A 21880-nucleotide genomic window follows, 5' to 3' on the forward strand; every position below is an offset into this window, starting at 1 on the left:
GAACGGAGGAGCCTAGTAGGCTGCAGTCCATGAGGTTGCTAAGAGTCGGACACGACTGAGTGACTTCACTTTCACTTTTCCTTTCATGCATTGGAAAAGGAAATGGCAACCGACTCCAGTGTTCTTGCCTGGAGAATCCCAGGGACGGCGGAGCCTGGTGGGCTGCCGTCTGTGGGGTCGTACAGAGTCGGACACGACTGAAGCGACTTAGCAGCAGCAGCAGCAGCGTTCTTGTAGATTAACTTGAGTTCACTCATACCTGGTGTTCCACAGAACACCTGGTTCTTAGTAAGTTCTGGCATTAATGAGGATGCTGGCAGGCAGTCACGGAGCTGTCGTATGACCATGCAGGTTTGGGTTCTCTAAAATGTCTTTGTCCATCATGTAACAGGGCTTCCCTGGTGTCTCTTGCCAATGCAGGTTTGATCCTTGGGCCAGGAACATTGCCTGGAGAAGCAAATGGCAACCTAGTCCAGTATTCTGGCCTGGGAAATCCCATGAACAGAAGAACAGTCCCATGGACTGGCGGGCTATAGTCCATGGGGTTGTAGAGTCAGACACACCTGAGTGACTGAGCATGACACTAATCAGCCATCCATCCATTTGCAGAGCCTTGGTTTAAATAATCTTGTTTTTATCGCTTTTTTTCCAGAGAGAATTTCCTGTTCCTGAACAGTTCAAGACAGCCTGGGATGGAGCCAAGCTAATCACTGAACCTACAGAAATCATGGTTTCCGAGAGACCACCAAAGCCCCTGACCTGAATCCCCACCCCAACATGAAAAAAAGAAAAACAAAAGCAGCAGCATTAAGGACCTAGAAGTTGCGGTAGCACCTACTGCTTAGTTTTGGCCTCCAACAATTCTGTGCTGTAGAAACAGCATCATTTCTGGCACACCTCTGAGGGCTTTTGAAATATTCAGCATTTCTTCATGATTTGCCTTTGTGTGTGATTTGAGTTCCACATGATGACTTGTGAGCATTACATATTTTAAGGGAAAAAAAGAGAGAATTCTGTTCCCCTCATATCATTTTCACAGTAGCTGAGAGTTAGGGGTACTGCATGACTCACTTTTACGCTTATGTTTTAATTGCTAGTTGAAAAATAAAACCTTTGAGAATTTAAGATGTACATTTTTATCTTTTAGACAATTTCCTTATATATAGTAGTAGTATGCTCTAAAAAGGTACGATTTCTGTTTTCTTATTTTTACCACCTTTATCAGCATGAATACACTGCCAGCCTGAATACATATTTGTTTTAAAAATATAAAGTTCCATACTAAGAACCATATCCAGTTTCTTGGTCCTTGAAAAGACCTGTATTCTTTACAGTTACCAAAAACCTAAAGTAAACTCTAATAATTCATCTTAAATATTTTTCTGCCATGTCACTTGGGAAACTTTTACTTCTCTGTATAAAGATTTTTATGCAAAAACATTGATAGGAAGAAGCAGGGTGTTTTTGTTTTGTTTTGTTTTCTGCTAATACCTCAGAATTTTGCTCTAGGATCAAGCTCAGTGGTTGTTTTCCAGTTTTGAACCTGTGAAATATCAGATGCCTTGTAAGTGGTGTCTTTAACGTTTTATTATAGACTTTCTTCTTTTCCACTTGCCAGACTTGCTAACCAGTCTCAAAAATGAAAATAAAAAAGCCATAGTTATATTACAACTTCTAAAATCTAAAGAATTGTTTGTTGGCTTGGCTCGCTGCTCCTGTTTTGTCTTATTGATAGTACATGCTTTTTCCATAGAAAAGTAACTCTGATAATCCTTTTTATCTTTTTAGTACCTAATGCTGAAAGCCTGCAACTTCTTGGATCACTTGTAGTGAATTCTAGTATAATGCTTGCAGACCCTATACAAGCATATATATTGTGCCTATTACAGCCTTTGGAATACATCATTTCTGTTTTTTAAATATCTTCTATAACCATATAGTACTCAAATTACTAATGCTCGTGTACCACAGTTTTGCTATAAAAGTTTTTGTCCAAATGAATAATGTTGTGGCTTTAGTAAATATCTTTTTTTCAACAGTAAACTTATTCTGAAATAAAGTAAAATTCTAATTGTTTAAATACTGTGATGAATTCAGGGTGTTAAAATTTTTTTCTTCTTTGATTTGCCCTTTGCTCATATGTCAGCTTTGGTAAAGAGAGCTGAGTCTTTCTAGTTGAATTAGAGAATTTATCCAGCATGCCATCAGCTTCTCTGAAGAACAGCTTCTTCTAAACATCAGATAAAGCCAAATGTAGTAGGAAGGACTGTCAGAAAATTTTAGAATCAAGTTTTTTTTTTAATTGAAGTATAGTTGATTTGCACTATTGCATTCATTTCAGGTGTACAGCGTAGTGATTCAGTTATATTTTTTGCAGATTATATTCCATTACAGATTATTACAAAATATTGACTATAATTCCCTAGCCTATACAATAAATCCTCATTGCTTACCTGTTTTTCATATTGTAGTTTGTTGTTCTTGAGTCGCTAAGTCGTGTTCAACTCTTTTGCGACCCCAGGGACTGTTTCCCCCCAGGCTCCTCTGTCCATGAGAAGGAACTCTCAAAGGTCATTAACTTTAGTGGCTTTATCTCATTTCTCATCCACTGAGAATGTTTTTCCCAGTGATTTTTTTTATTTAGTTTTAGCTGTGCTGGGTCTCCATTGTTCCATGGGCTTTTGAGCAGCGGCTACTCTCCAGTTACATTGCACAGGCTTCTCATTGTGGTGGCTTCTCTTCTTTCTGAGCACAGGCTCTAGAGTGCACATGCTTCAGAAGGTGTGCACGTGGGCTCAGTAGTTGTGGCATATGGGCATATGTTGCCCCCCGGCATGTGGGATCTTCCTGGGTCAGGGATTGAACCTGTGTCTCCTGCATTGGCAGGCAGACTCTTTACCACTGAGCCACCAGGGAAGCCCTGAGATTCTTGATGCTGCTCTTTTCTCATTAAACGTCCTTTGATTTGGTGATACACAATACACTTCCCAGACTCTTGTCCCTTTTATCTTCCCCTTCCTCTCAAGGGCTCAGCCATCTCCCTTAACTTCATCTATCACCTCTATCTATGTAGATGACTCCTCCAGAGTCAAATACTCTCTGAGAGTATTTCAGTCTGCCTGTCCCAACTCCACTCAACATGATAAAATGAATGCATGTTGCCCACACATACCGTCTTTTCCTCATCTGCATTTCTAGTTTCAGTCACGGTCTCTGCATACCTTTCATCATAGATGTAAAATCATCCATTTCCTGTGATAGGAGACACTGAAAGAGAACCATGAGCTAGAGAAAACCATGGTTCAGTCCCGACCATGTTTAACCCAGTGCATCTTTGTGATGTTTAATTGGAAGTGGAGAATAGACGGTTGAATATGGATTTGGAGTCTTTTCATTGTGTCTCATACCAAATCTTTAAGGATCATTTCAGAAGTAAAATATATTTAAAAATGACTTTTATGAAACATGTTCATTTCCAAAGAATTATTTTAAACCATTGGCACTCTCTGTACCATTTGATATACAGATATAATTTTAAAGGCTTTAATTGCCTTAACCGAGACAAGTTGATTTTATAGTCTTTCACAGATTTCTTTTGCAAGTTTAACTATTTTAATGTTTCTGTGTGTGATGAAGCTTATATCTATGTTACAAGTGAAAAGTAAACCAACTCAGATTAGCCCTCAATAATTCATCCATATTTCTCCAAATGATTTTTTATTCCTGTGCTGTTTAGTAACTTGGCACAGAATAGGTAACGAATGAAGGACTGTTTGCTTAGTGGTAGAGAACTTTTTCCAGGTTTCCCTCCAGAACAAGGTATTTATATTTAAAGATAATTTTTGCCTAAAACTACAACTTTGGATATTTGGGTTCTAAGTCCACTTTTAATTTAATATCTTGTTTTTTAGGATCATCATAGTTTTAAAAAAAAAAGATATCTCTTGCTGACATGAAGATCCAGATGAAACACATCATCGACAATGCTTACTTAGCCATGATACTAATTATTAAGTCTCATTCACCAATATCACAAGGGTTTTTTAATTAAAATTCAATTAGTAATTTCCCATAGTGTCAGTATTTCATCTTGGAAGCTAATCAGAAGACATACATTTAAACTTTTTTGTTATTTTAAATAATAACTCTACAGACTCATTTCAGCTCCTAAGTCACTAAACGTACAATAGGAAATCTTTACATGAACAACAGTTCTATAGATTTATTTGGTAAGAGTGAGATTCGTTTGGGAAGACTGTACTTTCTCGCTCATGCTCTCTGTGGGGCATAGTCATGCCCACACATAATGAATGGCACACATCCCTAGCAGGGGTGAGCTAATGGCCCGCATTCCCCAGTAACCTGCCCTGCATACCGCCAACATTCCTCTTTAACTTTAAAGCTATAGAGAAAAGATCAGAGTTCGTTACATGCAGACAGTCAGTTCTGGGGCAGTGATTACCTTCTGCAATCAAGCATGATAAAATCTATAATCCTTTATGGATATTTGAAGACATTGTCCTATAGCATTATAAAAGATATATAGAGGTCCAGAGAAATATTTTACAAGAGCCATGTACAATATATATCTTCAGGAAAATGATACAAGTTTATGGAAATATATTTAAAGGGGTTGTTTTATATATATATATATATATGTATTATATTTCCCATATCCTGAGATAGAGAAAAGTTGGATAAAATAACCAGGAGTTTCCTCCACCATTATGAATCTCGCTTTTTTAGCTCTAAGTGTAATGGCAAATCAAAACAGATTTTTATATTTATCTGACAAACTTAAGCAAAAAGAAAGCAATTGTATATGCCCTATTGGGAAAGAAATAGTATTTGAAAACCTCAGGTATCCAAATTACCCATGCAAATTATCTGACTAAATAAGGGGTCACTACTTTACTATATGCTCATTCATGGGTCACATGTAATTATCTGAAGCCTTTAAGAAGAATGTTAATATAAGCCCATTCACTCGATGTGGAATTCAGGGGGTGATGTCCTAAGATTAACAATTAAAATCTGGTTCTCTAGAGAGTTATCAAAATGTTCCTTTGTTAGCATCTAAAATAATTACACCAGCAATATGGTCTACGTTCTGCAGGCTGTTTCTACCAACTGGCTAGACAACTATTTTCTCAAATTAATTCCATACTGTATAGTTTACAGAAATAAGTCTCTCTTCGACATCTACTAGACAGACATATTGCCAATAAAGCTTATCTTCAGGGGGGAAAAAAGTTCAAGCTTCATTAACTCTTCACAAAAAGTAAATGTTGCACTAATTAGAGCTTTGGCATGGAACCAGAAAATACAATTTTCATTCTGAATCTGCCACTAACCAGAGATGTGCCCCCTTGACAAATACCTGTGACACCTTTAAAGACGTGATTCTTTTAATATGAGATCAGTGTGTCAAAATGTTTTTAAAATATAATTAAACAAATACACAACAAAACTGTGTCAGAGTCACCTAGTCGTCCACCACAATCTATCCTTCTTTCCTTACTAGGCTACATTTCTCAGTCTCCACTGCAGTCTGATGGCCGTGAGAATAGATGCTCCTTGAGGGAATGTGAGTATTAAGTAACGCAAATCCCACTTCAGGACTTCATCTTTGAAGAGCGTATATTTTCTCATCTTCCATTTCCCTTCTACCAGTCATATCCTGAATGTGGCAACCAGTCTTAATCATGCAGATATTAATATGCTTCTGTTATGCAAGAATACCAGTTAGAAGGAGCCTGGGTCCTTGAATCACAATATGGAAGACAGCCACTCACTGACCTGCTTTAAGCAATTGCATGGGAGATAAACTTAACTTGTGCTTAAGCTATTACATAGTTGGATTTATTTATCAGAGAACATTAACCTACCAAAATTAATATGCCAGCCAAGGAAGCCCATGTTTTTACTGATTCGGTCATTAGAAATACCTGTTAAGAATTTGAAAGGTGTACAGAATACATTAAATAAAATGAGCATATATCGGAAAAATATTGTAAGAATATTTTTATTAAAATATATATCAATTAAAAGAACTGTATTTGCATAAGTGTGCTCAGTCATATCTGACTCTTTGTGATGCCATGGACTGAAGCCCACCAGGCTCCTCTGTCCTTGGGATTTCCCAGGTAAGAATACTGGAGTGAGTTTTCATTTCCTTCTCCGGGGGAATCTTCCCCCCCCAGGGTTTGAACTCAAGTCTCTTGTGTCTCCTGCATTGCCAGGTGGATTCTTTACCACTGTGCCTCCTGGGAAACCCTACACTTGTACATAAAAGTATGTAAGTATATATTGGATGAGAGACAATTTAGTATTGTTGTTACCGTTCAGTCTCTTAAGTTGTGTCCAACTCTTTGCAACCACATAGACTGCAGCCCGCCAGGCTTCCCTGTCCTTCACTATCTCCCACAGTTTGCTCAGACTCATGTCCCATGCAACCATCTCATCCCCTGCCGCCCCCCCTTCTCCTCCTGCCCTCAATCTTTCCCAGCATCAGGGTCTTTTCCAATGAGTCAATTTAGTATGGGTTAGTGGTTGAGAGTATGGATCCTAGTTTTATCATTTACTGGCTGTATGATTTTGAGGAAAAAAATAGCTTAACTTCTCTACACTTTGGTTTGTTTATCTTTAATGTAGCGACATGATGATAATAGTATTTACCTTCCCTTTGGGTTGTTTTTGGGAGTAAATGAATTAATATATGTATCAGTTCAGTTCAGTTCAGTCACTCAGTCATGTCCGAGTCTTTGCGACCCCATGAACCACAGGACACCAGGCCTCCCTGTTCATCACCAACTCCCGGAGTTTATCCAAACTCGGGTCCATTGAGTCAGTGATGCCATCCAACCATCTCATCCTCTGTCGTCCCCTTCTCCTCCTGCCCTCAATCTTTCCCAGCATCAGGGTCTTTTCCAATGAGTCAGCTCTTTGCACCAGGTGGCCAAAGTATTGGAGTTTCAGCTTCAACATCAGTCCTTCCAATGAACACCCAGGACTGATCTCCTTTAGGATGGACTGGTTGGATCTCCTTGCAGTCCAAGGGACTCTCAAGAGTCTTCAACACCACAGTTCAAAAGCATCAATTCTTCTGCACTCAGCTTTCTTTATAGTCCAACTCTCACATCCGTACATGACCACTGGAAAAACCATAGCTTTGACTAGATGTACCTTTATTGGCAAAGTAATGTCTCTGCTTTTTAATATGCTGTCTGGGTTGGTCATAACTTTCCTTCCAAGGAGTAAGCATCTTTTAATTTCATGGCTGCAGTCACCATCTGCAGTGATTTTGGAGCCCCCAAAAATAAAGTCTGACACTATTTCTACTGTTTCCCCATCTTAGTTTTATGAATGTTGAGCTTTAAGCCAACTTTTTCACTCTCCTCTTTTGCTTTCATCAAGAGGCTCTTTAGTTCTTCTTCACTTTCTGCCATAAGGGTGGTGTCATCTGCATACCTGCGGTTATTGATATTTCTCCCGGCAATCTTGATTCCAGCTTGTGCTTCCTCCAGCCCAGCATTTCTCATGATGTACTCTGCATATAAATTAAATATATGTATACCACATAGTAGATATTATAGATGTTTTAGTCAATATTATTTTCATCATCATTATAACAGAGAAAAATATAGAAAGGCTATCTTTGGAGTATGGGGTTAGAGGAAAAAAAATCTTCACTCTTTCTATTCTTATTATTGTTTGAATTTATCGGACTAAACATGAGCACTTGATTATTAAATTTCTCATAGTTCTTAGTGATTACTAAACATCCAATAATTTTAAAGACATATTCAAAACGTATACCTTTTAATAATGTTTTAGTTGTAATATCTTCTTTTTTCTTAATTAGCATTGCCAGAATTTTATGTATTATTTTCTTTTCTGAAAACTAGTTATTGGATTTGTTGACAAGTTATACTATCATTCTGCTTTCTAATCTTTTAATTTTGATGACTAGCTCATTTTTTTATTGTTTTAGTATTATAAATAATCCTACAGGAAATATGCTTGACTTGCATCTTTGTACCCTAATGCTTATATTTCTATAAGGTAGATTTCTAAAAGGGGGATTAATGAGTCACTAGTCTAGTTCTTTTTAATGTTAATGAATACTGCCAAATTGTCCTTTTAAAAAGTTGTGAAATCTTACACTTCCACAAACTATGAGTGAATCTGTTTTTCCATATCTCGTCAACACTCGGTACCATCAGTCTTTGTGATGTTCCCAGTCTGATAGGTAAAAATATGGTATGGCCTATTTATGCACAAAGCTGACAGAGTGGAGGTGGGGCAGCCTACTATATAAAAAGCACGTATGTTATCATGGTTAGCAAATGAGGTCAAATGAGCCAGGATATTAAATTTAGAAGAGTGTACAGATCAACAAACTCTCTGATAACGGGGAAAATGGAGAAGAAACCAGCAGAATTATGGAATTTTTCATTCTTTAAAAAGAATGATGGGGGCCAAGAACAGAGGTGGCATTAAATGAAGCTGATATGCCGTTTCAGTTAATGTCCTACATGTTATGACTCCAAATTGGCCTTCAGGGGGAATCCCACTTTATCATGAAGATAAGAAAAACCATGTAAAAAAAGTAATAATGGTGCTGTGGAGGGAACTCAGGAAGAAGTTTGGCAGGAGGTGTGAAAGGTCAAGGGGGAAATTTCAAGGGAAGAATCTGAGTTAGTGAGATGAGGGCTAAATTGATCTGGTGGTCAAAACTTCCATGGTTTTTCCCCTTGGGTTGGTTGCTTCCAGTGTTAATAAATAAAGGAGCAGCAGCAGCTCCTGCTGCTGCTAATTCACTTTAGTCGTGTCCGACTCTGTGCGACCCCATAGACGACAGCTCCACTGTCCCTGGGATTCTCCAGGCAAGAATGCTGGAGTGGGTTGCCATTTCCTTCTCCCATGCATGAAAGTGAAAAGTGAAAGTGAAGTCGCTCAGTCGTGCAGACAGAGGCAAATCAATGATTTTCATGTACATCATGATGTATCAACACTCAATAGTTTATAAATATTTTTCTTTGTGTTTCATAACAGTGTTCCATTGCTGACTGTATGAAAACCAAACTCAGCCCCCTTTCTTGACCCTTCTGTATATCCTAACACTTTCCAACATCTCACCGGGGCTCTCTCTTTCTGGCTTCTTTCCTCCCTTACATCATAGTCACCCTACTTCAGTTCAGTTCAGTTCAGTTCAGTCACTCAGTCGTGTCCGACTCTTTGCAACTCCATGAATCGCAGCACACCAGGCTTCCCTGTCCATCACCAACTCCCAGAGTTCACTCAGACTCACGTCCATCGAGTCCGTGATGCCATCCAGCCATCTCATCCTTGCTCATCCCCTTCTCCTCCTGCCCCCAATCCCTCCCAGCATCAAAGTCTTTTCAATGAGTCAACTCTTCACATCAGGTGGCCAAAGTACTGGAGTCTCAGCTGTAGCATCATTCCTTGCAAAGAAATCCCAGGGTTGATCTCCTTCAGAATGGACTGGTTGGATCTCCTTGCAGTCCAAGGGACTCTCAAGAGTCCTCCAACACCACAGCTCAAAAGCATCAATTCTTTGGCGCTCAGCCTTCTTCACAGTCCAACTCTCACATCCATACATAACCACTGGGAAAACCATAGCCTTGACTAGACAGACCTTAGTCGGCAAAGTAATGTCTCTGCTTTTGAATATACTATCTAGGTTGGTCATAACTTTTCTTCCAAGGAGTAAGCGTCTTTTATTTTCAGCTTTTTATCTCAAGCTTGAAAGTTGAAAGTGAAAGTCATTCAGTCATGTCTGACTCTTTGCAACCCCATAGACTGTAACCTCTATCCATGGAATTCTCAAGGCATGATCAGTGGAGTGGGTAGTGGGCATGCCTTGGAGGATTCCCCTTCTCAAGGGGAATCTTCCCAACCCAAGGATCAAACCATTCATACCTAAAAAGCTTTCACCTCACCCCCAATTCTCATATTTCACAAGTAAAATCTAATCCTAACCTAAAATAGTCTTTCTTTTTACTGGAATTTCCTGGGCACTATGTATATGTATGGGCTTCCCAGGTAGCACAATGAAAGAATATGCCTGTCAAGCAGGAGACATGGGTTCAATCCTTGGGTCAGGAAGATAACCTGGAGAAGGAAATGGGAACCCACTCCAGTTTTCTTGCCTGTAGAATCCCATGGACAGAAGAGCCTGGCAGGCTACAGTCCATGGGGCCGCAAGAGTTGCAGTCCATGGGCCTGCAAAAGAGTTGCGCACGACTTAGCAACTCAACAACAACAATGTGTGTGTATACATGACTCAGAGCTAGTCTCCAGTTCTTGGTTTCTGTCCGTATAAATGGACAAAATTGGAGGGATGATTTTTAAGATCTCAGGTTCTGAAATCGGGTTTCAAGAGTGTGGTGGTTCTTAGCTTTGGAAATTCCTCCACCTACTGGTTGTCTGAAGTCAGTTTACACTGAGATCAATGTTGCTTTATGAGTCTGCCCATTTTCAAGAATATCGTGTGCCTCTATGGATGCTGACACATTTATAAATCACTTTGAATTCCTAAAATTCTCTTATGAAGAGAATGTATTCTTAAACAATATTATAAAGCAGATGATAAATTTCTTAATGTTGTTTGACAACCACTGGAGGGCAGAAAAGCATCATATAGTGACTTGCTGCAAGTCTGGCTAGAGAAGGAAAAGATATCTTGTTTTATGTAAATTTCTAAAAGAAATCAAATTATCTTAATATTTAATCTTTTATTGGGTGCATGGAACATCTTTTCAGATGAAACTTCTGATAGTGGTTATATACCTTTTTTCAAATTATTTTCCACCAGCATATCAGATTAGACAAAAGCAATTTGTCATCAGGCAGTGGGTTTGTCAATATTACTAAGAAGAATAGTTGAAATATGTAGATAAACTAAATATCACTAAAGATTAAAGAAATCAATTCTAAAACAACAGTTCCATGGCTGCCCAATTTTTAGGAACTCCTCAGTTACCCTAACATAGAAAAAGTAAAAATGTTAGTCACTCAGTCATGTCTGACTTTATGACCCCATGGACTGTAGCCCACCAGGCTCCTCTGCCCATGGAATTCTCCAGGCAAGAATCCCGGAGTGGGTTGCCATTTCCTTCATGAATTCAAACATGGCTTACAATTATTAGCTACTTTCCTAATGCCTCCTCTTCCAAAATAAACTCCTGGAAGATTAGAATGCAAGTACAATGTCTCCTTCCTCACCTTCAATCAGCCTTTTGCCCTTCACCCCAAGGAACTACTCAGGTAAAGCCATCGATGACTCTTTAATGGCTGAATCCAATTAAGTTTCTTTAGTTAAAGGATCATAAACCAGCCTGTGCTAACTTAACATGTAAGAGGAATTTACTAGAAGAACATCAGTCTCTAAACTTAAAGGAAGACATGCAGGTAGCAAGAGCTAATCAAAAGTCTTATCAGGGATCTCTGCTGGCATTACATTTGTGCCATCCCTGGATCACTTGGTTCAAGTTTCCAAGTCCCAGGTGAGCCCGTCCAACTTGCTAAGCTCGGGTCGCACGCTCATCCCATGACTCAGAATGACAGAACAGAAGTCCCAGTTTGAGATGTCAATGACTGAGTGACTTAATGAGATCAGCCCTGAGCTGACATTCTTTCCCCCACTTCCTCTATTTCCCGTTCTCTCATAGTAAATACATCACAAGTTCTGGTTAAAATAACTGTATTGATATTATTATGACTGTGAATATTATTTGCTGATGGGCTGAGTAGTAACTGTGATTAATGTTTCCTGTCCTGGGTCTTTTTATTTTTTTTCTTGGTATTTTTTTCATGGTTTCTTTTCTCTCATCCTTATTTCCTCTCTCTGTTGAAGCGTCTGTAGGAGAACAGCTTAAGCCCCACTTGGAGGTGGCTCTTCCTCATTCAGGGTCCCGAGTGGTAGAAGCTGGGGATGAGACTCCAGTGGCCTGATCAGCGCTCCAGTCCTCAGCAGGGAACTGCTGGTCTGCGTCTACAGGGGGCACCTGTGCGCCTCGAGACCAGTCTGTGCCCTCAGGCTGAGTAGCCATCAGCCCAGGAGCTGGAGCAGCCCGTTCACCCCGAAATTCTCCCTAGTCACAGCCTTTCTCAGCAGCAGCCTGCTCTTCCTTTGCAGCCTCCTCAGGGTCTTTTTCAGAAGTAGAGCTCAGTCTTCCCTGGTGGTACAGACAGTAATAAACCCTCCTGTGATGCAGGAGACCCGGGTTCCCATGTCTCCTTCATTGGCAGGTGCGTTCTTTACCCCTAGTGCCACCTGGGGAGCCCCCCAGGTTCTCTGTATATCTCTATCCAGTCATCTTTTTAATTGTCAAGTACTCATCAATTATTATGCTCCACAACTCATAGATTGAGATCTATAGATTTCACTTTTGTGTAGGAGACTCTTTTCATAAGCTTTTCTACTCTTATTTTTATATGCTAATAGGTTTCAGTGTGGAGTGATCAGCTGGTAAACCAAACTTTTGCTCTTGGAACTCCAAACGGCAACATATAGAAGGCTTTCTCTGCAACCATTTGGTTTCTCCAAAGAACACTCCAATATTCAGTTTGGGAGGCATGGGTTTGGCTGATGGGATTTCAAAAAAGGACCAGGAAAAAAGTGGGGTGTGGGGAGTCACATATTCAGCTTTCCCGATGGTTCAGTGGTAAAGGATCCGCCTGCCAATGCAGGAGATGCAAGACGGAGCTTTGATCCCTGAGTTGGGACAATTCCCTGGGGTAGGAAGTGGCAACCTACTCCAGTATTCTTGCCTGGAAAATTCCATGGACAGAGGAGCCTGGCGGGCTAAAGTCCATATAGTCCATGTGGTCTCAAAGTGTTGGATACGACTGGGCGAATGAACACACAAACACACACATTCAGCATGGAGACTCACTTATCATTTCCCTGTGAACACTGTACTCCACTTCCAGTTCCCAAAGAACCCATATGTACCTCCAAGTTCTGAGCCTGTCAAGTCAGTGACCTTCTGTCTTGCAAAACTGCAGCCACCTTGTTAATTCTGTAACTTTATTCCTCTGTTTCATTTCAGTGGGTGCTTTGGAAAGAAAAGGAGTGAATGTGACCAATTCACCATGCTTTTCAAGACTCCCAAATTTATTTAACTCAGGAATTAGATCCTTAGGATCTGATTTTCTCAAAGTCATTTCTTTTTTGCCTTTAATCCCTTGCTTTTGAGTTCCATTTCCCTCTTACTAAAGTATGTCCTTTAGATTTTAGGTATGTGAATGAAAAATTCTCCATCTTTTATCACTTTCACTAACAGCTTGATGGGTTTTTACCAGGTGAACATATTTGTATTTGCTTCCCAAATCAGAGTTTTGTCAGCCACACAATAAGCCTGTGTTCTCTATTCCAATCACAAACCCCTCACTGACCCAAATGTCGTCACTAAAGCGTCTGCCTGCAATGTGGGAGACGTGGGTTTGATTCCTGGGTTGGGAAGATCCCCTGGAGAAGGAAATGGCAACCCACTCCAGTATTCTTGCCTGGAGAACTCCATGGACGAAGGAGCCTGCTGGGCTACAGTCCATGGGGTTGCAAAGAGTCGGACACGACTGAATGACTTCACTTCACTTCATCCTAACTATGATAGTCACAATTTTAAAAACTCTTTAAGTATATATTTAGACTCTATCATCTTACTCTTATTTTTTAATTTGATGTCTTTTAAAAAATATTTTATTGAGGCATAGTTGATTCATAGTGTTGTCTTAATTTCTACTATACCGCAAAGTGATTCAGTTAGACATATTAGTTTTCCTATTATTTTCCATTATAGTTTATCACAGTGTATTGAATCCCTGTGCTATACAGTGGGACATTATTGTTTATCCTATTATAATAATTTGTATCTGCTAATCCCAAGCTCCCAACCCTTACGTCTCCCACCCTTTCACCCCTTGGGAGTGTACAAAGGAAAATAGTATTCCATTGTATGTATATATGTGTATGATAACGAAGATGTATATATATCACGTCTTCTTTATCCATTCGTTTCTATATGGACATTTAGGTTGTCTCCATGTCTTGGCTGTTGTGAATAGTGCTGCTATGAACACTGGGGATGCATGTTTCTTTTTGAATTATAATTTTGTCCAGATACATACCCAGGGGTGGAATTGCTGGGTCATAAGGTAACTCTATTTTTAGCTTTTCAAGAAAGCTTCATACTGTTCTCCATAATGACTGCATCAATTTACTTTCCTTCCAACAGTGTAAGAGGGTTTCCTTTTCTCTACCCCCTCTCTAGAATTTCTTATATGTAGGCTTTTTAAAGATGGCTATTCTGACTGGTGTGAGGTGGTACCTCCTTGTAGTTTTGATTTGCGTTTCTCCAATAGTTACGTTGAGCATCTTTTCACATGTCTTTTGGGCATCTGTGCGTCTTCTCTGGAAAAATGTCTATGTCTCCTGACCACTTTTTGATTGGGTTATTTGCTTTTTAATATTGAGTTGTCTGAGCTGTTTTAACATTTTGGAAATTAAGCCTTTGTCAGTCATTTCATTTGTAAATATGTTCTCCTAGTCTGTAGGTTTTCTTTTCATTTGTTTATGGTTTCCTTTGCTCGTGTTTGATTAGGTCCCATTTTAAAATTTTGTCTCTATTTCTATTGCCTTGGGAGTTAGATAATATCAATGTTTTCTTAGGTCTGTATCAGAGAATAATTTACCTATGTTCTCTTCTAGGAGTTTTATGGTGTCGTGTCTTATATTTAAGTCTTTAAGCTATTTTGTGTTTATTTTTGTGTTATAGAAAGAGTGTGGTGGGTCCAGCTGCTTGTCGCTCAAAAACCAGTAAGCAGGCCAAGGTGGTGGAAAGGAAAATTTGCTTTCTTTCAGATGCCAGCAACTGAGGGTGGGGGAGGGTAGGGGACATCAGTCCAAAAGCCAACTCCTTCCTCCTCAACAAGCAGTGGGGCAAGAAATTTTATAAACAGAAGTGGGGGGCGGCCACATGCAGAAATAGCACAGTCATCCCTAACAGTCATCTTCAAACTGATCATCAGTGGTCTGACCAGCGTCATCTTGGTGGTTTTAGGTACAGTTAATCTCCAGTTCCAGGGTTCATTTGTTCCCGTTTCTTTGTGGCCAGTTCTTGGAATTGCGGCAGCTCCCTTCCTGGGTATAGTCTGGCCATCCTGCAGTTAACTTCTCCACCTGGTGTTTTAGTATCTGTAAGACAGCTCACAGGATATGGCTCAGAATATTATGTACAGCCCTTGAGAAAGAACTAAAGGTCCTTGACTCTGCTTAATGACTACATTATTGTTATTTAGTCTCCTTTGACTGTTATCCTTTGTTTCTACATTTCTCTCTTCTCTGATTAAACTTCTTTGGCTAAAGTTTTCCACAGGCAAAAGGCAGGCAGAAGACATGGTTGGGGCTGGGGGCTGGGGGGCAAGGATCATATGGTCCTGCTCCATTTCAATCCCCGCTTTTCTTTGGAGGAGGGACAGGTACAGAACAAGACCAGGAATAAACTTTCATAGTACCTGCACAAACTTTGGAAAATCACTAGACACATTAAAATGAGGATAATAATAAAAATTCATCTTTGTATTTTTCTCTGAATAGATTTTTCTCTTAATAGTTAAAGCAGATGTACATATATATTTCATAGGCCACAAACAGGCTGCTTTGGCTAGCCTAAAGTTCAAAGTAAAGGTCAGAATGACTTCCCCACACCTCAGTATGTGAAAATTTCTTCCATCATTTTCCCCTTTTAACTGTAACTCCTTTCATAGGCAGCATTGATAATCAATATATTTTTCCAGTGTTGCCAGAGTGGTTCTGCTTGCTCTGGCCCGTCCACATCCCTCATTGCTAGGCCTTCTTTTTATTTATATGTTTGCCTAGTTGTCCATGTTGGGGGGAAACTAATCAGATACCATGAACAGGCTCAGAGGTTAATAAGGAAATGCTTTGTAGGCCACACAGTTTATCATCTATACCCAACTGTCACACAAACATGTGCTTTAAGCAGTAAATTAAAGGCAGCATTGCTACAGATCATGCGTAGTTATACTCTGTAACATCTTTACTGGACAACTTTTCCATCTTGAATATTAGGGTCAAAAGTATGGTTAGAAACAACACAATTATTTTCCATTAGAAGTCTGTGTTAATCAAAATCAGATCAATATTCCAGGAGAACTTTGCTTTCTTAACAGAGAGACAAAACCAAGTTCAGTCTTGCATCAATTTACTGTTAATAACAAAATTCATTTACCTAATTAAATTCAGTCTAATCTTAATCCTGACAACATACAAAACTCCTTTCTCAGAGTTCCTTTTCAATAAACCTTTTATCATCTTCTGGATCCAAAGAAATTTGTCCTGTATTTCCTCATCCAGAAACAAACAACTGTAGGACAAAATTATTATCATTTTTTTCTAACCAAGAACATCTCCATTTTTTATACCTTTTCTTCACACACAACACGTATCTGACTTGCTTTACAGACTAAAATGGTTCCCTTATCATTTTGATATATCACAATTTTTGATTCTTGAATACATTAACAAAACCAAGAAACAAGTGACTAAAATGTTACACCAGCATTTTCTATTTGGCAAACTTAAGAATATATTCTATAACCTTAAAAAAAAACTTTTTTTCATAGCATAATTTTTCTTCAGTGTTACAACATGCATGTTTAATAAACCAAAACATCTTTAGTTTCCCTCTTGGTCTTACAAGAAGACAAAAGCAGGTAAATTTAGATTTGTTTGATTTATAAGTGCTTATTTCTGTTTAAGGCCAATTAAATAGAGCTCTTTTACAAATAAACCTCAGCAATATTACCCAAAGACAAAAACACATACTGAGACATACAAACATCCAGATAAACAGAGATCTCATTGTTTCACTTTTTTTTACATTTCATGAATTAGGCATTGCAATTACACTTATCAGTCAGAATAGCCAAATCCACACACTCAATTTTAAAAGGCTTCCCTCCTTTTCTGTTTTCTTTTTGATTTGAATTTTTACTATCAACCCAAGGCTGAAGATCCAGGCAAAGTGGACTGTGTTTGTATTTCAAGGACATGATAAGTGTTAACTTTAGATTTTCTGCTAGGCATATTTTTGTTTCCTCAGGGTCTGAAAAAAAGTGTTTTATCAAGCTGGCTTTCCCTAACAGCATATGCACAATGAAGCATTTTTGTATTTTTTTTTTAATTTCAAGAGTTTCATCTTAATGTATCTTCTCCAGACTCTAAAGAATATTGTTGCCAAACATACATTGTCAAAAAAAAATCATTTCTTTTTAGTCATAATTTCATGGGTAAAATTTTTCTTAATGAATTGAACCTGAATGGACCATTTTATATAAGTCAACAAGAGTACCAATCATACAAATAGAGTGCACACTCACACAGCTATTACAAACACTCTTTGAAGGTGACCGGTACGAAATCCCAAACAAACACTTCCCCAACATAAACAGTCCTCAACAGTAGTCAGATGTCGGAATCAATTGGCAAGAATGCCCAAATAGTACTTCATGCTTCAAAATGGTCCTCAAAGGCAGACAGACATCAGAAGCAATTGGCAAAAATGTCCAAATAGCAGTCAGTGCTCACAAACAGTCCTCAACGGCCGTCAAAACCAATTGACAAGAATGCCCAAACAGCGTTAGTACTCACATATGGGAAGGTTGCCCGTGTGCACACCAGTGGATTTACCTGGTTTTGGAGTGTGTCAGCTCATCCCAAATGCAAGTTTCCATTCCACCAAAGAAAAGCATAAGTTGGCAACCAGTGCTGAGCAGGGGAGAAACAGGGAGGATCCTCAAAACAAATGGTTTTGGCAGCAGCTAGGAATGTCCCCCAGATTCCCTACTTGGGGCTGGCTAGCCATAAACAACTGGAGAAGGAAATGGCAACCCACTCCAGTATTCTTGCCTAGAGACTCCCATGGACAGAGGAGCCTAGTGGGCTGCTGTCCATGGGGTCGCACAGAGTCAGACATGACTGAAGCGACTTAGCATGCATGCATGCATTGGAGAAGGAAACGGCAACGCACTCCAGTATTCTTGCCTGGAGAATCCCAGGGACGGAGGAGCCTGGTGGGCTGCCGTCTATGGGGTCGCACAGAGTTGGACACACCTGAAGCGACTTAGCAGCAGCAGCAGCATAGATTTTGTATGGTTGTGTTTTCATTGTCATTTGTCTCAAGGTATTTTAAAATTTCCTCTTTGATTTCATCGTTGACCCATTGGGTTCTTAGTAGTATGTTGTTTAGTCTCAATGTAATCTTTTTCTTCTCATTTCTTTTTCTCTGGTTGATTTCTAGTTTCATGCTGTTTAATGCTTTTGTGGTCAGAAAAGATGACTGAAATAATTTATATATTCTCAAATTTGTTGAAGCTTGCTTTGTGTCTTAGTATGTGGTATGAGGATGTTCCACAGATGCAATGCACAGGAACTTGGGCAAACTCTGGGAGATGGTGAGGGACAGGGAGGCCTGCAATCCATGGGGTTGTGAAGAGTTGGACATGACTTGGCAACTGACCAACAACAACATGAGGATATTCCATGTGCACTTGAAAAGCACGTGTGTTCTACGTTTTGTTAATGTAATGTCCTGAAACTATCAATTAGTCTAACTGTTCTAATGTATCATTCAGGATAATCTGATGCCTTTTAATCTAATGTCTTTTATTTCCTTTAATCTAATGGTTCTCCTCACTCTTTTTCATACAATTTATCTACTGAACTCAGCTGTCTGACTTGGGTTCCCCACAGTCTGGATTTTGCAGAATGTGCACTAATGGTACTTCCCTTGTGGCTCAGCTGGTAAAGAATCCGCCTGCAACGCAAGAGACCTGGGTTTGATCCCTGGGTTGGGAAGACCTCCTGAAGAACGGAAAGGCTACCCACCCCAGTATTCTGACCTGGAGAATTCCATGGACCACAGTCCATGGGGTTGCAAGCAGCTGGACATGACTGAGCAACTTTCATACTAATGGCGTATTTCAGTATGTCTTTGTCCTCTATTTCCCGTAAACTGGCCGTTGAATCCAAAGACTTGATCAGATTCAGGTTTAATCTCTTTGGTAAGACTACATATTATTATTAATTTATGTATGTAAACTTATTTAATCCATTCTAATTATTACCCTTATTGAAACTCAAATTGTCCCATCTTTGACCAATGGAGAACTTCTTCAAGTTAGCCTTCCTGGGTCCTCTGGACGTGACCCTAGAAGTATTTAATAGTTCCTCTGCTCTCTGGTATTACAAGATATATTATGTTGATTCTATACTTTTCCTCCCCCAGATCTAGAATCATCCAATTCTCCAAGTAATCTTTGCTTCTTTCAGTGGGAGTTGGTATTTCAAAACTGCAGTCCGGCTGGTAAGAGTGAACACTGCTAGTGAAAATAATGCAGGGAACTAGATATTTGATACTCATGATAATTACTCATTTCACCCCATATTACATATATATGCGTGTGTGTGTGTGCGCGCGCACACGCACGCACACACACGCTCAGTCGTGTCTGACCCTTTGCAACCCCATGGACTGTAGCCTGCCAGACTCCTCTGTCCATGGGATTTCCCAGGCAAGAATACTGGAGTGGGTTGCCATTTCCTCTAATATTGCCATCATCAATACACTGAAAAGTTAAATTTTTGCTAATGCTCTTCCCAAACTCCTCCCCAGTTTTACAGTAATTTTGTATCAATATTTCAGATTATAAATCCATCTCAGATTATACTCTTTGTGGCTCTCAGCTGCAAATCTTTGTTTGCTGTGCAATAATGGAGCTGAACTCTGCAAATACTTCTCCAATATCAGCTGGTTTAATGTTAGGCTTTGTTAATGGAGGATGCTCTTGGGAGTAGAGGCGCGGAGGCACTGGAGAAGAAAGAGGCTTCTCTTTCTGATTCTTGTGTGCTTATCTCTTTGGGCTCCCCCTGCAGAGCCTGTGGTTCCTTTCGGCAGTGCCCACAACAAGCAGCAGCTTCCCAGGGCAGTCTTCCCCAAAACACGGTGTTTTAGATGGCATCATGGCGTGTTATGCTGCTGGCATATCACCTTCCTGTAAGTGGCTGCTCTGGGCACTTTTCAGTAAACTCTGATAAAGTCACTTCTCTCTGGATAGCTTCTCCAAGAACTCCGGGGAGGATTTAATGGGTTCCATGGGGGCCACCGAGGAATTGATGCTTTTGAATTGTAGTGTTGGAGAAAACCCTTGAGAGTCCCTTGGACTGCAAGGAGATCCAACCAGTCCAGCCTAAAGGAGATCAGTCCTGAGTGTTCATTGGAAGGACTGATGTTGAAGCTGAAGCTCCAATAATTTGGCCACCTGATGCGAAGAACTGACTCATTTGAAAAGACCCTGGTGCTGGGAAAGATTGAAGGCGGGAGGAGAAGGGGACGACAGAGGACGAGATGGCTGGATGGCATCACCGACTCGATGGACATGAGTTTGGGTGAACTCCGGGAGTTGGTGATGAACAGGGAGGCCTGGCGTGCTGCAGTCCATGGAGTCACAAAGAGTCGGACACAACAAAGCAACTGAACTGACTGACTGACTGACTGACTGACTGACTGACGGGGGCCACAGCAGTGAGCCACAGTCATGCCCTCTTCAAGTAGGAGGTAGCTGGGGTGTGGGGTCGGGGGCCAGGGCCAGGGTGTTTCTTAGTTTCAGAGTGGTGGCTTCTCTCTGTATCTACTCTTCCTCCCATATGTTATAAGTGTTCTCTTTGCCTGTTTGCAGTCAGCCTCCTTTTATTCCAGTTCTATTAATAATTCTTCATAGTATTGAACATAGTCCTCGGTTCAAATTACTATGTAGTTTCTATCTCTTGACTAGACCCTGACTGAGACAAACCTTCTTTTAGTCTTGGTTCTAAATGTAATATTTCAAGTCACTGTGAGTAATTTTGGTTACTGAGCTTCACTCCTCAGGAAAAAATTCAAATAAATGATAGTCTGAGTTCTTTCATTTTGATAACAAATACATTTTTATATTTGAAAGTCAGTTTTGCTGGACACAGAGCTCTTGGTTCTCATTTTCTTTCTTTGAGTATTTTAGATATTTCACCATTTTCTCCTCACATGAAGTAGTAATTTTGAAGTATTATGGTAATCCAATTTTCTTTCGGAAATATTTTTTTACCTAAATGACCATTTTAAGAAACGTAAAGTAGAGTAATTTTACTACCTAGAATATATCTTGTTTATTCTCAGTGTTTTCAGGTACATAGTATACTCTTTCAGCATGAGACTTCAAATACACATATGAATATATATGTGAATATATATATAAATAGAATATATGTACATATGTTCTATTTCAGGGAAGGTTCTCTTGAATTATAATGTGTTATGTTCTGTTAGCTAGCTATGGTTTTATCAAGAACTTTTAATCCATATGTTGGATTTTCTTTACTTGTCCTCAATGTTTATCTTTTCTCTAAAATCATTCCTACCTGTTTTATTTATGTAAAATCTCATCTTCAAAGTCTAGTTTTCTTGAGCATCATCTGTGGTCCTTCTAGATCAGTATTTATCTGAAACTACTTTTCCCCCTTATTTGTAATTCTTTCCCCAATTGTTACTTTCTGAAGGTTTTTAAATTCTAATTTCTCTTTCACATTTTATATAATTTTCTTAGTATCTTCACAGTTTTGATCTGATTTTTTCTGGCATTGACACTATGTAATTTTGCATTTGTGGTTTGATCTCATACTCTTGTATTTGGGGGTCTGTGGCGTTATCTATTATCTAGTTTTGTAAACATTGCCCCATCCATGCATTTTTGGTTTCACTATACAGTCTGTTTTGAATTGGTGATTCATGGAGATTCG

The 21880-nt window shown here is 39.5% G+C and overlaps 1 protein-coding gene across 1 annotated transcript in view; it reads left to right on the forward strand.

The window, feature by feature from the left end:
• CAP2 (cyclase associated actin cytoskeleton regulatory protein 2) overlaps positions 1-2463 on the forward strand; it is a 139203-nt gene extending 136740 nt beyond the window's left edge. The window contains exon 13 of the mRNA XM_040249316.1: positions 653-2463. Coding sequence (XP_040105250.1) covers positions 653-763 — 111 coding nt within the window. The 3' untranslated portion in view covers positions 764-2463. The remainder of the gene's footprint in view (positions 1-652) is intronic.
• The last annotated feature ends 19417 nt before the right edge of the window (positions 2464-21880 follow it).

Source organism: Oryx dammah, unplaced genomic scaffold (assembly GCF_014754425.2).
Source record: "Oryx dammah isolate SB20612 unplaced genomic scaffold, SCBI_Odam_1.1 HiC_scaffold_11, whole genome shotgun sequence".
Classification (NCBI taxonomy): domain Eukaryota; kingdom Metazoa; phylum Chordata; class Mammalia; order Artiodactyla; family Bovidae; genus Oryx; species Oryx dammah.